This window comes from Arachis duranensis, chromosome 9 (assembly GCF_000817695.3).
Source record: "Arachis duranensis cultivar V14167 chromosome 9, aradu.V14167.gnm2.J7QH, whole genome shotgun sequence".
Lineage (NCBI taxonomy): Eukaryota > Viridiplantae > Streptophyta > Magnoliopsida > Fabales > Fabaceae > Arachis > Arachis duranensis.
In genome coordinates, this window is record NC_029780.3 from 114,678,544 (window position 1) to 114,695,375 (window position 16,832).

At 31.1% G+C, this 16,832-nt stretch overlaps 3 protein-coding genes across 6 annotated transcripts; 2 read left to right on the forward strand and 1 right to left on the reverse strand.

Moving 5' to 3' along the window:
• The first annotated feature begins 4,256 nt into the window (after positions 1-4,256).
• LOC107467574 (high mobility group B protein 7) lies at positions 4,257-5,732 on the forward strand. The gene is made up of 6 exons (XM_016086705.3): positions 4,257-4,596; positions 4,706-4,751; positions 4,855-4,968; positions 5,055-5,112; positions 5,220-5,264; positions 5,346-5,732. Exons 1-6 carry the CDS (start codon positions 4,404-4,406, stop codon positions 5,529-5,531), a joined length of 642 nt encoding a protein of 213 aa, XP_015942191.1. The 5' UTR covers positions 4,257-4,403; the 3' UTR covers positions 5,532-5,732.
• A 104-nt stretch (positions 5,733-5,836) lies between these two features.
• Positions 5,837-7,585, forward strand: LOC107467279 (high mobility group B protein 7-like). 2 transcript variants are annotated; one of them, XM_021131461.2, is made up of 8 exons: positions 5,837-6,029; positions 6,119-6,333; positions 6,462-6,507; positions 6,594-6,710; positions 6,796-6,853; positions 6,955-6,999; positions 7,081-7,291; positions 7,340-7,585. In XM_021131461.2, exons 1-8 carry the CDS (start codon positions 5,974-5,976, stop codon positions 7,369-7,371), a joined length of 780 nt encoding a protein of 259 aa, XP_020987120.1. In that variant the 5' UTR covers positions 5,837-5,973; the 3' UTR covers positions 7,372-7,585. The 2 variants fall into 2 exon arrangements, with proteins under 2 accessions (XP_020987120.1, XP_015941809.1); XM_016086323.3 differs by having other exon boundaries at positions 7,081-7,585.
• Positions 7,586-8,478: 893 nt separating this feature from the next.
• Positions 8,479-11,813, reverse strand: LOC107467353 (DNA damage-repair/toleration protein DRT100). Of its 3 annotated transcripts, none has more exons than XM_016086423.3 (2): positions 11,623-11,813; positions 8,479-10,518 (listed from the first exon to the last, which is right to left on the reverse strand). In XM_016086423.3, exon 2 carries the CDS (start codon positions 10,474-10,476, stop codon positions 8,677-8,679), a length of 1,800 nt encoding a protein of 599 aa, XP_015941909.1. In that variant the 5' UTR covers positions 10,477-10,518; positions 11,623-11,813; the 3' UTR covers positions 8,479-8,676. The 3 variants fall into 3 exon arrangements, with proteins under 3 accessions (XP_015941909.1, XP_020987123.1, XP_015941910.1); XM_021131464.2 differs by lacking the exon at positions 11,623-11,813 and adding an exon at positions 11,328-11,510; XM_016086424.3 differs by lacking the exon at positions 11,623-11,813 and adding an exon at positions 10,602-10,697.
• Between the last annotated feature and the right edge of the window lie 5,019 nt (positions 11,814-16,832).

Genomic DNA, 16,832 nt, shown 5'->3' on the forward strand with positions numbered 1-16,832 from the left:
TTTTTTTCTTTATAATATTTATAGCTTATTTCTTTTATAATAATAATAAAATTCTTAAAGTCATCTAACTTTGATATTCTATGTATCTAAAATAAAATGATCAAAACACTTGGACACCATACACAATGTGCATGAACGATTGTCAAAACATTTAAACATCACACATCAGTTTAATTGATTGATAGATTAATTTACTAACTCAACTAAAATTTAACAAGTTATACACGTGTTTTTAAAATTTAAAATAATAGTAATTTAATAATTTTATATTAAAATTAAAAAATACAAATATCATAAAGGACGGTATAATTATAATTACATATATAAATTTTTTATGAAAAATATTATTTGTTATATTAATTTTAATTTTTATATAAAATAATATTTTTACTAGTTATAAAAACTTACATATAAGGTTTGTTTGGGTGAGCTTCTAAGAAAAGATTTTTTTTCAAGTTATCATAAAAGCCTACATATAGTACTCTAAATATATTTAGAGTGTACTTATAAAAAAAGATAATTAATACTTTTAAAAAAAATTATAAAATGAAGAAACTACTATGATTAAGATTATTAATTTGTTATTATTTATGAATTTAAGATATTCACAAATTTTATTATGTATTATAAATCTTTATATTTAGAGAGATAAAGTTACAAAAATTTTATTAAAATATCTCAATGTAAACATATAAAGAAATAGATTTTTTAGAAGTTTAAATATTTAGTATAAAAAATATGCAATTTTTTTTTCTATATAATCTTTTACAATTTATTTTTTTGGAACAATAATAAAATTTTTGAAGTCATTTAATTTGGTATTCCGTGTGACTAAAATAAGATATGGTATTCCGTGTATATGAAATAAAGTGACAAAAATACTTGGACATCATATACAGATTTAATTGGTATCAATCTTTCTTCAAACGAAAAGCTTGTCCAGACTCTCTTACTGCCATTTCAAAATGCATTTTGAATGTCTAGCTGATATCTTTTTCTAAAAAGAGCCCAACGCGTTAATTTTTTTTTAAATTTTCCTAAAGATAAATATTCAAACTCCATGTTTTTATTTCTTTACTTTGAGTACTCTTTGACTTTCTGTATGTATATAAATCAAATTTTTGGTAAACATATTTTCAATAATTTTACATAAATACAGTGGTCAAAACACTTAGACATTGTGCACAAGTTTAATTGGCAGATAAATTAATTCACTAACTCAACTGATATTCTAAAAGTTGTATACGTTTTCTTAATATTTAAAATTATTTTAATATAAATAAAATAATAATTTATTTTTATTTTATAAATTATCATTTAAAATAATAGTGATTTGATGATTTTATATTAAACTTAAATAATACAATGTCATAAAGGAGGGTACAATTATAATTACAATTATAGAATTTTTTGTAAAAAGTATTATTTGTTATATTAATTTTAATTTTTGTATAAAATAATATTTTTTACTAATTATAAAAATAATACACATAATATCTAAATGTATTTAGGTGTATTTATAAAGCAGGATGATCGATAGTTAAAAAAATTATATGATGAAAAACTATCATTATTAAGATTATTAATTTGTTATTATTTATGAGTTTAAGATATTTAGGTGTACTCATAAAATTTATTATATATTATAAACCTTTATATTTAGAGAGATAAAGTTACTAAAATTTTATTAAAATATCCCAATGTAAAAATATAAAGAAATAGATTTTTTTAGGAGTTAAATACTTAATATAAAAAAGATGCAAATTTTTTTCTTTAGATAATATTTTATAGCTTATTTTTCTTTACAATAATAATAAAATTCTTGAAATTATTTAACTTGGTATTCCGTGTATCTGAAATAAGATTGCCAAAATATTTGAACACTATGCACAAGTTTAATTAGCTTTATCTTGAGTATTCTTTGACTTTTCTGTATGTATATAAATCAAAATTTTGAGAAATATATTTAATGAATCCCGCTAAAGAGATAATGTACTATTTGTACAATATGTACAATGGGTTATTGAGTTACAAAATGAACATCCCGTACTATCTAGAATAATCATCGAGTGTTTGGGATAATAACATCTTCTCAAAAGCTTAAACTGTTTTTTGGGGTTCACCAATAATCAAACTCTTGACCTTTCGGATCTAACGCTCTAATACCATGTCATGATACCACTCATCCTAAAAGTTTCAGCTGATGAAAAAAAGTAGTACTACATAAACCTCTAATGTATACATTGTACAAATATTCTATTGGTTCCTCGTACTTTTTTCCTTTTTCTTTTAGTTATGAACTTCTTAAGTACAATTTGATATTTACTCTAAATAAAAACAAGCATATTATAGTTAGTGAATCCCACGCTCTCGAGAAGCAACCCTCTCCTTTTAATTTATGTCATTTGCTGTTATTTTTTGTTGTTGGTTGGTTTGTGTTAATCTCCATTTTGAATTAGTTATAGTTATGTCGTCATCAATTTTTTTGCTGCAATTTTTGTGTATGAAATTGCTGGTTGGTGCTCTTATGTATTGTATTTGCGTCTTCAATCGATATTTCCTCATTTATCATATAAAATTTTGGTTGTTACATCACAATATTTAGATTTGCTAACAGGAATTTATGTATTATCCATGGATGGAGGAATCTCCATCAATTGTATTCAATTTAACGTTTTTCTATAGTATGGACCATCTCTAATTTTAATATATCGAGAAGTACGTACTTTTTAAAAAAAAATATGCTGATTTTTTTAGAAAGTGCTTGCCTTTCTTTATGCCTAAGTACTTGAATCTGATTTGCGGAAGTTGCCACTCACATTTGCTGCTAGTTTAATGAAGAAAGCAGAGGTTCGTGCAATGTTCTGGGTAGGTTTGGACGAGTGCTCATTACAATATTACTGACCTCGTGATGATGTCATAGAGTACTCTCTTTCCTTTCTCAAAAAAGGCGAGTTTCCTCCTCGCTACATCACTTGATTATTTGTTTTTTTTAGCAATTTATTTATTATGCATTTATTTTTGTGCAAAATAGTTGGGAACTAAAAAGAATATATTGCTCAATGATCATGTAATAGTTAATTAAGGATTTCATAGTCCCTGTCATTGGCTTAGAATTCTAGGCTTGCGCTTGAGTTGGAGGACTATTATTCTGTTAATTGCATTTTCAAAGTCAATTTAGGAAAGCCAAATTAGTTTAAGCTTTTTTCTCTTTTTTGGGTGCAAAGTGTATTTTCAAAGTGACAACTACTATAAGCAATATATAAACCACCAAATATAGGTTACTGGCTACTGTCTAATAATAGAGACAAATGTGTCTTATTTTCTTAACATTTTTGTTGCTGAAAAAGGATTTGGTTTTACACTTAACTAATTTCAGAAAGGAAAAATATGATGAGCCAATGAAATGAGTATTAGAGATATAACAATTAGTGTTACCTTTACCCATTAGCTGAAAATTTTGAGATGAGTGATATCATGACATGGTATTAAAGCTCTAGATTCAAAAGGTCAAGAGTTCGATTCTTGGTGAACCCCAATAGCCCAGTCAAAATAATTTATTGTCTCCCTAACGATATCTACTCCTTTAGTTATAGCATACAAGTCCAAGCTAAAGCTTTCAAATAAAAAATAAAAAAATATTTAATATTATGATAAAATTAATTATCTTTCAAATTTACACAAATGTATTCAATATTATATATTTGCTTTTTTTACTAAAACATTAAATTTATCATGCTATTGATAGAAATTAAAATGTAGAAAAAAATCACCAATTTTCCTTTAAAAAGACTATAAACAATATCATCTCATTCTAACAACATTTTTATTTAAAAAAATAAAAATAATTTAATCTAATATTTTCTTCTGAGTATCTTTTAATAAAGTTTCCTAACACAAGATAAAAATGAGTCTAAAAATAAACACCCTTACCTTATAGTCTCTGTTGCATATTCAAATCAGAGCATGTAGTATCTATGGCGGGAAAGTAGAATTGGGTTATCGGCTTCTTCTTCCCCCTCTTTTTTTGATTTGGTGTTGGTTCGGTTGGTTAGACAAGGCCCAATATAAAATGGGTCAATCGGATTATAGGCCCAAAATCGCTTTTCATATTTCGAAATATGTTGACCGGTACCGTATATCTAATTTGATGAAATGAAGGGTGGATTAGAGGGACACGTCATCGATCCGCGGCATCCCCCAATAAGCGAAATGCAAAGCGCGGGTTTTAGCGCCAAAAAAACCAAAATGCAAATGTTACTAATAATTTGCCTTTCCCTCTCTGATTTCATTTCGTAGTTTTCGTAGTTTCATTCCGTCCCTAATAAATAGAATTTTTCACATTGTGTCGTGGACAAAGAAGAAAGGAGAAAGCAGTAACAAGTGAACGAGAAGAAAGTGAAATGGCGAAGGGAAACAACACATCACAAGGGAGGAAGAGAGTGGACGCCGTTGATTCTCGATCTGCGTCGGTTCTTGTTCGCGCCAAGGATGGCAGCGCTTTCGCCAAATGCGATGAGTGCAAGAAGGATGTTCCTGTTGCACTCATCAGCATGCATAGTTGCAGCCTCGAAGCCAAAATCAAAATGAATCTCGGTATCTTCCTCTCTACTGTTGACTTTCGGAGTTTTAGTTCATGAATCGTTCTAATTTTCGAGTTTCTCTATTTTAGATCTAATTGTTGTTGTTTTTTATGGTTAATTAGAGGCACAAGTTGTGGAACAGGCTTCGGAAGTGAAGAAACCAGAGAGGTGATTGATTATTATATGTATATATTTTCCCTCTTTTTGCTTCGTGAGGTCGTTAATTTATTTATGTTTGAGATTCGTTTTCTGATTTGAAAATTTGTTGCAGGAAGAAGCCGAAATCTAATGAACCAAAGGCTAAAAGAGCGAAAGTTGAGAAGACGAAGAAGGTGAAAGATCCAAATGCGCCAAAGCGTCCTCCCACAGCTTTCTTTCTCTTCATGTAAGGATTCTAATTCCTGGTGTGTAGTGTTCATCTTGTCAATTCTATTTAATTTTGCTTAATTATTAGTATTGTATCTGTTGTAGGGATGATTTTAGAAAATCTTTTAAGGAGGCAAATCCTGATTCAAAGGATGTTAAGAGGGTAAGTGAAAGTGTGATTCTCATCAAGTACTTTATTCTGATTTCTTTTTTAATTTTAATTAATTGAAGTTCTGATTGAGTTTATTTTTGTTGGGGAAATAAATATAGGTTAGTAAAGAGGCTGGTGAGAAATGGAGGTCCATGACTGATGAAGTAAGTATATAAAGTTTATCTTTCTAATATGATGTGTTTGTCAATGTGATATTGATTCAAGTGTGTTGGTGTGTGATTCAGGAGAAGAAGCCTTATTCCGATAAAGTTGTTGAGCTTAAAGCAGAATACGAGAAGGCTATGAAAAGTTATAATGATGCTGAAGTAGAAGGAGAAGAGGGAGAAGGAGAGCATGAAGAGGGGGCTGATGAAAAATCTGATAAGGAAGATGCTGCTGGTGAAGACGAGGAGTTGACTGATGAGGAGTAAAGTCAACTGGTTTCTATGCACAAGAGCTTAATTGTTTCTAGTGTAGTGTTGTAAATTTTTGGATGCATTTTATTCGGGGTTTCATCATTTAGGTGTTAATACTCTTCAACTGCCTTTCAAGTCGCACTGCAACATCTTTTTGTATTGTCGTCTTGGAATATAATTCAATGGCACTTGATTAATACTTATTCCATTGTTCTATCCAACAGATGTGTTTGATTAGTGATTATTTTATGATCTTCTGTCTATGACGGAGAGGAAACCAGAATTGTGTTATCGGCTTATTCTCTCTCTCTCTCTCTCTCTCTCTCTCTCTTAAAATTTTTCGTTAAGCGAACTAATTAGTCTATTACAAAATGTGTGTTAGACGGTTTAGAACAAGGCCCAATATAAAATGAAGGGTCGATGAGAGGGACACGTCATCGATCCGCGGCATCCCACAATGGGCGAAATGCAAAGCGCGGTTTTTGGCGCTAAAAAGCCAAAGTATAAAAAATGGTAATAATTTGCTTTTCCCTCTGATTTCATTTCATATTCTCGTTCCATCACTAACTGATAGAAAATTTCGCCATGAAACCACGAACCAGTGAAAGTGAAGAAGAAAGTGGAAAATTGGGAGAGGGAAGCAGCACATCGCAGGGGCAGAGAGTCGACGCAGTTGAATCTCGATCCTCGTCGGTTATTGTTCGCGGCAGGGATGGCAGCGCTTTCGTCAAATGCCAAGACTGCAAAGAGGACGTTCCTGTTGGACTTGTCAGCATGCATGGTTGCAGCGACGAAGCCAAAACTAAAATGAATCTCGGTATCCTCCTCTCTATCTATATCTCGTTGATTTTTCCGAGTTTCTCGTTCAAGAATCGTTCTAATTTTCGAGTTTCTGTTTTAAGTTTAATTTTTTTTCCTTTTTCTTTTTTGTGTGTGTTTATTTAGAGACACAACTTGTGGAACGGCCTTATGAAGCTAAGAGACCAGTGAGGTGATTGATTATATATGTATATATTTTCAATTTTTGTTTTGTGCAAGTATTTGAGATTGGTCTTCTGATTTGAAAAATTGTTGCAGGAAGAAGACAAGATCTGATGTACCAAAGGCTAAAAGGGCCAAAGTTGAGAAGACGAAGAAGGTGAAAGATCCACACGTGCCAAAGAAGCCTCCAGCAGCATCCTTCTTTCTCTTCATGTAAAGATTCTGATTCTTGGTGTTCGGTGTTCATCTTGCTACTTTTACTTAATTCTCCTTACTTAGTAGTATTGTTATGTTGTAGGGATGATTTTGAGAAATCTTTTAAGGAGGCAAATCCTGATTCAAAGGATGGTAACAGGGTAAGTGGAAGTGTGAAGCTCACCAAGTACCCTATTTTGATTTTGTTAATTTAATTAATTGAAGTTCTGATTGGTTTTATTTTTGTTGGGGAAAAATATAGGTTTTTAAAGAGGCTCGTGCCAAATGGAGGTCCATGACTGCTGAAGTAAGTATACAAAGTTTATCTTTTTCTTATAATGTGTTTGGTGATGTGATTTTGATTCAAGTGTCTTGATGTGTGGTTCAGGAGAAGAAGCCTTATTCTGATAAACTTGCTGAACTTAAAGCAGAATATGAGAAGGCTATGGAAATTTACAATGCTGCTGAAGCAGAAGGAGAAGAGGGAGAAGGTGAAGGAAAGCATGAAGAGGGGACTGATGAACAATCTGATAAAGAAGAAGCTGCTGCAGGTGAAGAGGAGGCTGATGAACAATCTGATAAAGAAGAAGCTGCTGCAGGTGAAGAGGGGGATGATGAACAATCTGATAAAGAAGAAGCTGCTGCAGGTGAAGAGGAGGAGCTGAATGATGAGGACTAAACTGGTTGCTATGTACAAGAGCTTCTTAACTGTTACTAGTGTAGTGTTGTAAATTCTTGCATGCACTTTACTTGGGGTTTTATCATTTAGGTGTTAATACTGTTCAAATGCCTTTGAAGTTGCACTGCAACATCTTTTTGTATTGTTCTCTTGGAATATTCTTCAATAGCACTTGGTTAATACCTATTTCATTGTTCTCCCCAACAGATGTGTTTGAATATGTCTCAAGTTACTAGTGTGATATGCTTTCTATGGCTCTAGCAATTGATGAAGGTTGCTTTGTGCATTACTGTCAGTAGTAGTATTGGATGGAAATGCGACACATAATGTTCACATAAATTGGCATACATCAACTTTATAGGCACCAATCAGCTTTCTATGCTAAAACATCCTTGATCTGGGAGCAACATTGTGTAGTTATGAATTGTTACTTTAGGTGGGGTAACTTTCATCTGTTTAAGAATATTGATTATTCTGTCATTTGTGACGTTCCTAGGAAAAAGATCCTCTCTAGTTTTTTTAACAATTGATAGAATCCAGTGTGATCTATCACCTTTGATTCTATGAGTGGGACCAGAAATAAATAAAAGAGAGAGCGTAATGAATGGTTAGATTGAACACTGGATATCATCCAGTTTTTTTCTCACTGGAGAGGATCCACTCCCACGTTCCTATTGTGTGTTCCTTCCTTGAATATAGTTCTGTTTTTGGGCCACGTGAGAGTGATGGCTCAGTTCCACACATGTGCCATTCTTTTGATGTTTATAACTAATCGGTTGCATACTTCATTTTTTTTTTTTGAAAAATTCTGAACTCGAATGTAATGAATAATGAAAGATTCTGCCATGTCTTATTATAAATAGTATTTAGTTTAAAACGAACTTAAGTATTTTCATGACTTTAAGAAGTGTTTGATGTGGTTGTAGTTTGGAATAAAAAATTGTAGGTTGAATTTGATTTTTTGCATGGTGGATAAGGTATCATCGAAATTGAACCATTTTGCATGAATATAGTTTTTCTGGTTATGTGAGAGCAATGTATAAGTTCCACACATGTGCCGATTTTGATGCTTTCTACTCTTTGTTTGGACAATTCGGAACTCGAATCTAATGAACAATAAAAGATTTTGGCATGTCTTATTATAAATATAAATAGTATTGAATTTAAAATGAACTTAAGGATTGCGGTCAACCGTAGAAATAGTAAAGAAAGAATGAAATGTGGTGGTGCCTATTCTATATTGCTCATGTAACAGTGATCACAATTCATGAGCACTTGTACTAGCTTGATGATTTGGTCAGCATCTCACTGACCTATCTTCTTCTGTAGGTTTCCCTTACATGGCTGTAAAGGCTTGCCACACAAACAAGAATTGTGGGCATAAGCAACTGGTGGAAAGATATTGAATGGTCTTGTCTGTGGTATCTCTCCACATAGCCTGTTTGCCCTGAAGTTTGCATGCTTTAGATTACTGATCTGTGACAGGCTACTTGGAATTTGTCCTGTTAATCCATTTATGGATATGTCAAGCCATTGCAGTTTTACCAACTGACCTAAACCTGTAGGGATGCTTCCTGATATGTGATTCCTTGAAATATCCAATCTCTCTAGTTCCATCAAATTTGAGATTGAAACTGGCAATGAACCTGATATCTGGTTGCACCCCAAGTTTAGCACCTTCAAGCTTGATCCTTCAATGAATTCCGGTATGCGACCTGAAATGAAATTGTTTGATACATCTATAACCTCCAAAGAACTTGTTGTCCTGTTATTTAGGATTGTGGATAGTGAACCCACTAGCTGATTTCCATGCAAGTCTATGGAAGATAACCCTTCTGGTGCTTTCATCTGAGAAATGTCAAACTTCAATTGGTTGTTTGAGAGCTTAACCATTTGTAAGCTAGACATGTTTGTGAAGAAATTTGAAATGCCACCAACTAGGTAATTGTCTGATAGGTCTATGGAGTTCAAAGAGTCAGGTCTATTGAAATGTGGCAGAGGTCCCTTCAATTTACACCCTGCTAAATGGACATCTTTGAGCTGCTTGGTTCTGATCCAATCAGGAATACTTCCAAGGCTGAGATTATTGTAAGATAGGTCTATGGACAAAAGGGAAGGGATTCCCTTAGGAGGGATAGCTGGTAAGGGATCAGATAGGCCATTTCTTGATAAATTAAGGTACCAAATGTTCTGCAATCTTGATATGGATAGTGGAACATGTCCTGTGAGCTGGTTACTGCTGAGCTGAAGAGTTGTTAAGGATTTCAGGCTTCCAAATTGGTCTGGAATGATTCCTGTGAGGTGGTTAAAGCTCAAGGACAAATCTAAAAGATTGACAAGGCTGAACAAGGACACTGGAATTCTTCCTGCTAGTTGGTTATTAGACAGGTCTATATAAGTCAAGTTTTTGAACTCACCTATACAATCCGGGATAGACCCGGATAGCAAATTGTAGCTAAGATCAAGGTATTGCATGTTCCTAAGGGGTTTGAAACTCAAGGGTATAGGACCTGACAAGAGATTTCTTGCCAAATTGATCTGGACAAGGTTTCTCAGACTCCCTAGTGTTGGAGGGATTTGCCCCTTGAGATGGTTTCCACTAAGTGAAAGTGTCTGCAGCAATGATAAACGGCCTAAACTGGGAGGAATGTAACCTCCAAGAGAATTGTCTTCGAGTACTAGCTGCGTAAGGCGGGTTAAATTCGATAAGCTAGGAGGAATTGGTCCAGTAATATGCTTCATTCCACTGATAATCAATACCTCTAGAAAGTGCAAATTGCCTAATGAAGGAGACAGAGTTCCCTTCATGAATGTGTCACTATCTCTTTCAGGCCTCTGTATCTGCAGCACATTGACTCGCCCCGTCGAAGGATTGCATTGAACTCCTTCCCAACCGCCATCACAGCAGTCTTTTCCGGTCCATGAAGACAGTGTCTCTGTTGTGTCCTGCAGTATCCCTGCTTTGAATCTTAGCAGAGAAGCTCTATCTTCTTCTGAACAGATTGGAGCCTGTGATGGTGAAGCTTCCTCTGCAGCAATTTTTGAGAACTGGCTGAGGATTGAAAGTATGAGAACAAGGTTGAGACCCCATACCCAAAATCGCATTTTGTAACTTGGGAACTTGATTGATCTGATCTCAGTTGGTGCCTGAAAAAATAAAAAAGTTTCAGTTATGAAAAGAATACTAATAAATATATATTTAGTAAAAGAAAGTAAAGTAAAAAAAGTACCAGTTGCTATTACTATTATTATTACACTTAGAGAAGAAGGTATAATGATGAGAGTGATGGGGAAAGAAGAGTAAGTGTGACTCAGTTATAATGTTGTTCCAGATCTGCATGCATCATTGAGCAGTCTCTTATTTATAGTATTGTTATTGTTATTATAGTTACATATTAATCAAAGTATATGAAATAGAACTAAGAGGCAATTCTAGGATGGAGCCTTGGATGAGATAAAGAAATTCACATGGAAATTTGTGACCGTTTGATGAATCACGGGGATCTCTGCAGTATTTGAACGTTGGAGCGCACCATATTCAAAATTCTTACCTCACATCACATTCTATGCCAAATTGCCAATTACCAAATTCACCTTATTGAATTCAACTTCTTTATATAAAATAAAATAAAATTGAATTCAACTTCTTCTTCTGGTTATGTTTTTCTTCCACATGTTTCATGCTTACATAATATATACACACTTTTATTATACGGACCATCATTTTTCTCTGTCTGCCATGCAGAATATAAAACACCTTTTAACATGAACCATGAATAAACACATTTTATTATTATTGTTATTATTTATGGGGGGAAAAATTAGAGTTTAACATCTCTCTTATTTACCAATTTCTCTAAAAAGAGAGAGAGAGAGGGAAGAGAAGTGGAGCATTAAAATAAGCACACCAAACTTGGAGCCCATTAAAATGGTATTAACAGAACCAAAAACAATACCTGGGTTTTGTATGATTGAATCCATGAAGGTTGGTTGGTCAAAATTTGTTTGCTTTGTGTACTATGTGATGAGTAGAAGGTGTTGTAAGTTATTAATTAATGTAATGTAATGATTTTGTTTTGGAGAAGAAGGATTTGGGAATCCAATCATTTATATTTTGATAGTTAAGAGTGATGAATCATTATATTGTGCAATGATTCTTGAAGCAAAATATTAAGAAAGAAGAAAATAAATAAATAAATAAAATGGAAGCAAGATTACACAAGAACATTAGAAGGAAATAGCACAACCTACCTTGTTTCACTTGTAATGGATCTTTATAGTGTTTTGTTTCTTCACACATTCACTTCATTTCCTTTCTTCTCTGTTTCTTCAACTTAGTACTCTTACTCTTACATCGCTCTACTTATTTCCACCCCTTCAACTTCAACAACCCCTTTTGATATTTTAAAGCAAAAGAAAGAATGATGAGTGTGATTGAAAACAGGAATGGCAAAAAGGGTTTAAAGTATGGTTATTGTCCTCCTTGTCGTTGTCATCATTTTCCTTTTTTTTTTCTCTTATTTGTAGTGAGAAATTGAGAATCATTTACTTGGTTCAGAAGGAGGGAAAACCTGCTTAATACTTCATTTGAAATTCTAACTATATATTAGACTATAAAAAATAAGGTAACTACTATACTTCCATATTTATCAAAAAAATTTAGTATTGACTATAATACAATGACAAATTAACAAAACGTCCATGAATAAGAAAGTGATATAAATTATATTTTCCGTTCAACATTTATTTTTTATTTATTTTTAAACATTATGATATCTAATTTCTTAAATTAAAATGCTCTTACCATTAAATTATTCATAATTATAAATTAGTTATTATATTATTTATCTTATTAAAATTAAATAATAATAATATTTTTGTCTAAATATGATAAGTAGGCAATAAGAATTAAGATAGAATTTCGCTCATTTAAAACTGATATTGCACCTTTTATGAGGTAGAATATTTTCAAAAAATCTAATTTGATTTGTTCTAGGTTTAGACATAATCATATTAAAATTCGATCTTGATTGTCATAAAAACTATATCTTTAAACAAAATATATGTGAACAAACTATTGCTTTAAATCTAATTCTAAAAGTTAAACCGTAACAAAAATAAATACCATAAAACATCTCAATATTTTAATTCATATATAAGAAACAGAGTAAAGTAAATATTCTTACTTCTTCTTGAGCTTTCATTATTACTTCAATAAAAATAAGTAAAGAAATAAATTAGAATGGGTTGATTATTTTTATTTATTTAAAAAATTCCTATTGATTTGTAGACCAACATGCCATAACAAATAAAAAGTGATGTATATAAGAAGCTAAATATGTATGATAGAGAGTGAAACCTACGCATTACCTTTAGTAGGAAGTTGGAGTACTACAATTAACACCTGAGATTAATGCCAGGTAAAGTAGCTATCTATATTCTATAATCTATCTTGCAATTACTTCGATATTAAATTTAGCCCATAATTTGTCACACCGATTTTGGCGCATGATTTACAGGAGACCAGCTCAAAAGCATGGTTTCTAAAATACTCAAATATCAAATATGAAAATGAAACCCACATACTAACACTATATTATAATAATTAATTAATTAATTAATGTAACATTAGCTAGAAGAACAATAATGCCGTTGTGATTGTGTACCATGTTGCCGTTGTTGAAGGGCCAGGCATGTAAAATATCATATTATATTAGACATATTGACAACTGTAAGTAGCAGTGATTCTTTGAACCATACAATATGTCACATCAAAGTGAATTATTATTATTATTATTATTATTATAATTTTATTAAATTTTTAATTAACTTCTTATATAAATTCTATAATTAAGTTCATATTATGACAAAAAAAATTAGAATTAACAAAATATTATATAAAATAAAATAAAATATTCAGTTGAGTGTTAGTCATATTTATTTTAGGGCAATTTACTTATTTAAATAAAATGGTCGAAACCTTTACCTAAATGTGCAAAACGGATTGTTATTACGTGCATGTGCAAAAACCCTATTCTATATAATCCGTGGCAACCCACCACGGTTTTTGAATTGTGCATAAACCGTGGCAGTCTAGGACGGTTTATGGAGAAACTGAGTTGCTTATAAACCGTGGGAGGTTCCAGCGTTTTATGAAGATGGCGTGGAAGGCATAAACCGTGGTAGGTTACTGCAGTTTATGAAGAAGGTGAACTGGTCATAAACCCTTGTGGGTTACAACAGTCGCGGCATGAATGTGTTACAATAGAGTATTAGGAAAGAAAAAACAAATATTTCTACCAATTGTTTTTAAAATAAAAAGGTATATAAAAAATACAAAAAAAAATATAACAATTTTGATTTTAAAACCAAAAGTGCCTCGTTATTCCTAACAATGGATTATGTGACAATGATTCTAATAAAATCCCACCCAGAAAATGACAATAATCCTTTTTATAGTCTCAAAAAATATACAGGTACGCCGAAATAAATATTTAACAAGGATTTTTTTAATTATAAATTAAAAAAATAACTATTTCCCAAATATAAAATACAACTTATTCCTGTGTACTCTTATGTATTCTTGAGACGATGATAATAGTTACTATTGTTAACTTTTCAATCTGACATATTTGAAGTGGATTATTTTTAGAAATTAATTTTTTTTAATTTATAATTAAAAAAATTCTTGTTAAATATGACTTATTCCGATGTACCTATGTATTTTTGGAGACGATAATAATGGTTGCCATTATTAAATATGATTTTTTTAATTTATAATTAAAAAAAAATCTTCGAAGAAGCCATGCTTGCTGTCTGTGTATTTTTTTATGTACTCCTATATACTATTTGTAGATCTATAAACGGTGTGTTTTCTGGCCATAATTGAACCTACATAAACCGTTGTAACCCACAAGGGTTAATGACCAGTTTACCTTCTTCATAAACCGTGGTAACCTACCACGGTTTATGCCTTCCACGCCACCTTTATAAACCGCTGGAACCTCCCACGGTTTACAAGCAACTAAGTTTTCTCATAAACCGTCCCAGCCTGCCACGGTTTATGCACAATTCAGAAACCGTGGTGGGTTGCCACGGATTACATAGAATAGGATTTTTGCACATGCACGTAACAACAATCCGTTTTGCACATTTAGGTAAAGGTTTCGACCATTTTATTTAAATAAGTTAGAATTAACAAAATATTATGTTAAAAAAAAGAATATTCAGTTGAGGGTTAGCCATATTTATTTTATTTAATGTAATATTCTATTAATTCCAACGTTTTTATTATGACAAAGACTTAATTACAAAATCTGATATGATATATGGATCAATTGAAAAGAAAAAAAATATAAAAATATAATTAAAAACTTAGTAAAACTATAAAAATTGATAAAATAATTAAATTTTATTATTATTATTATTGTTGTTGTTGTAAAAGCAACATATATAGATAATGTTGTTGTTGTAACACGGGTAGGATAGGGTAAGGTATATAGGGAAGAAAGTGAGTATTGAACACATAATTTTTTTCTTATAAAAACTTGAAATAATCACTAAACTAGTTGATGATTATATTATTTGTAATTTTATCTTTGATTTCTTTAAGATTTTATTATTTTTAATTTTAATTTAAAATTAATTTTTTATTTTTTATTTTATTAATATGTATGAAATTTGAAATGATTGAATTTTATATTTGTTTATTTTTTTTTTTTTGCGAGTAGAGTCGAGTAAGATAGGATTTAGAAATTTAGGATGCATGTAGAGTTAGGATTGAGAAATTCTTAACTTACTAATAGAGTAAGATAAAATTTTAAAAAGTTTTCAATCCACAAATAAAATTAGAGTAAAATCCAAACTCTATCCTATCCTACCAAGTGGCAGCGACGAAGAATAAAATTGTGGCTATGGCTGGCTGGCTGGATCTGAAACATTATTAAATGCTTCCACTTTGGCCTTCTAATATGGAATGTGTCATCAACTACTATTGCTTGCTTTTTCATCTTTTTCCCTAACACATAAAACTCTATGCTTAAGTTATGCATCTAATTCTAATATTGCTTCTTAATAACAATTGTTTCTCCAAAATTACTCAAATGGAATAACTTACATTAATGACAACTAATTTTTCGAATCCTTTTATTGGTTGCAAACTTTTCCTTTTACTTTTTAATTTTCTTATAAATTAACTAATGTTAGTTAATTTTTTGTGTTATACATCTTTTCATACTAACAAATAAATTTTTGTATATAAAAAAGCAAAAGATACACTGTCAAGTATTTAATTATAAGCATCCATGAAATAAGTTTTTTCTATAAAAAAAATAAATTATTACATACATAAAATTTTTTGAATTTCCAAATATTGCTACCTTATTCAATTAGAAAAATATTCTTTAATTTTAGACAAATAAATGGCAAGAGAGGAGAGTGATTAAGAATGAAATGGCCAAATTGAGTGATTATTTGAAAGTAATTAAATGTAATTGCAAGTCAAATTTGACTAATTATCCAATGTGTGGATCCAATCCATTTGTTTGATTGGGGTACACTACCGATTGTGGAAAGTGGAAGTTGGTGGGAGTGTGGGACACTTATTTGAAATTGAAAACTAATATCTCTCGTTTCTGCTAATCACTGCTTAATCACAACTCTAATTCCACTTAAAAATTTATACGACTTTGAGTATAGCTGAGACCACCTTATTGATCATGATTAGAAGATTACAAACTTGAATAGCAATTTGTCGTTAGTAGTAATAGTAATTCAAAAATTGACGGTGGAATATAATGGTATGCGATGATTGCGCCATGTGAGATTTGGATCCGATTTAGCAGACTTTTTAAGCACAAGACTTTTTGTGACATGGTCCCTAGTTTTCTTAGAAAGATAACGTCCTACTCCCAATTCTAAAATATTAAGCGAGTATAAAAGGATTATGTTATTTGAGTTATAATTTATTAGTTTAAAATATTATTTTCTATTATCTAATTAATATTAGGTTAATATTTTTATAAAAATTATATAAAATTTAAGTTTTGGGTAATTTGTTAAAATAAAAAAATTTAAAATACATATTACTTTTGTTTTTAAATATTGTTAATTGTTCTGACATTCAATTTCAAATCTTGCCGTTGGTATTACCGCCATATAAGTATAACTTTCTTTCAGTTAGATATTTTTTTTTGGTCAAACCCGTTTGTAGTTTTTAGGTTTAGAAATTAGAAGTTTTTGAAAAATTGACTCGTTTCGTTTGTCTCCCCACAATGTCCAAGAGAAATATAAACAAGAAAATAAAACAGGTGGTGGTGTTTTATATGATTACTTTTTTTGGTATTTATATATTTTTTGGTATTGTTTTATATGATTACTTACCTCAAGGCAGAGCTGGAGTAATCTTACATTGTTGTTTTTTTTTTTTTGGGGTATAGAGTTAGATAATAGATAGTAGTATT

What these genes read in the sequence shown, in the direction of transcription:
- LOC107467279 (XM_016086323.3), top strand. Translation starts at nt 5,974, where the DNA reads ATGGGCGAAATGCAAAGCGCGGTTTTTGGCGCTAAAAAGCCAAAGTAT. An exon ending in GAAGCTAAGAGACCAGTGAG is followed by an intron (nt 6,508 to 6,593) that starts GTGATTGATTAT and finishes AAATTGTTGCAG; the next exon opens with GAAGAAGACAAGATCTGATG. An exon ending in ATTCAAAGGATGGTAACAGG is followed by an intron (nt 6,854 to 6,954) that starts GTAAGTGGAAGT and finishes GGAAAAATATAG; the next exon opens with GTTTTTAAAGAGGCTCGTGC.
- LOC107467574 (XM_016086705.3), top strand. Translation starts at nt 4,404, where the DNA reads ATGGCGAAGGGAAACAACACATCACAAGGGAGGAAGAGAGTGGACGCC. An exon ending in GAAGTGAAGAAACCAGAGAG is followed by an intron (nt 4,752 to 4,854) that starts GTGATTGATTAT and finishes AATTTGTTGCAG; the next exon opens with GAAGAAGCCGAAATCTAATG. An exon ending in ATTCAAAGGATGTTAAGAGG is followed by an intron (nt 5,113 to 5,219) that starts GTAAGTGAAAGT and finishes AAATAAATATAG; the next exon opens with GTTAGTAAAGAGGCTGGTGA.
- LOC107467353 (XM_016086423.3), bottom strand. Translation starts at nt 10,476, where the DNA reads ATGCGATTTTGGGTATGGGGTCTCAACCTTGTTCTCATACTTTCAATC.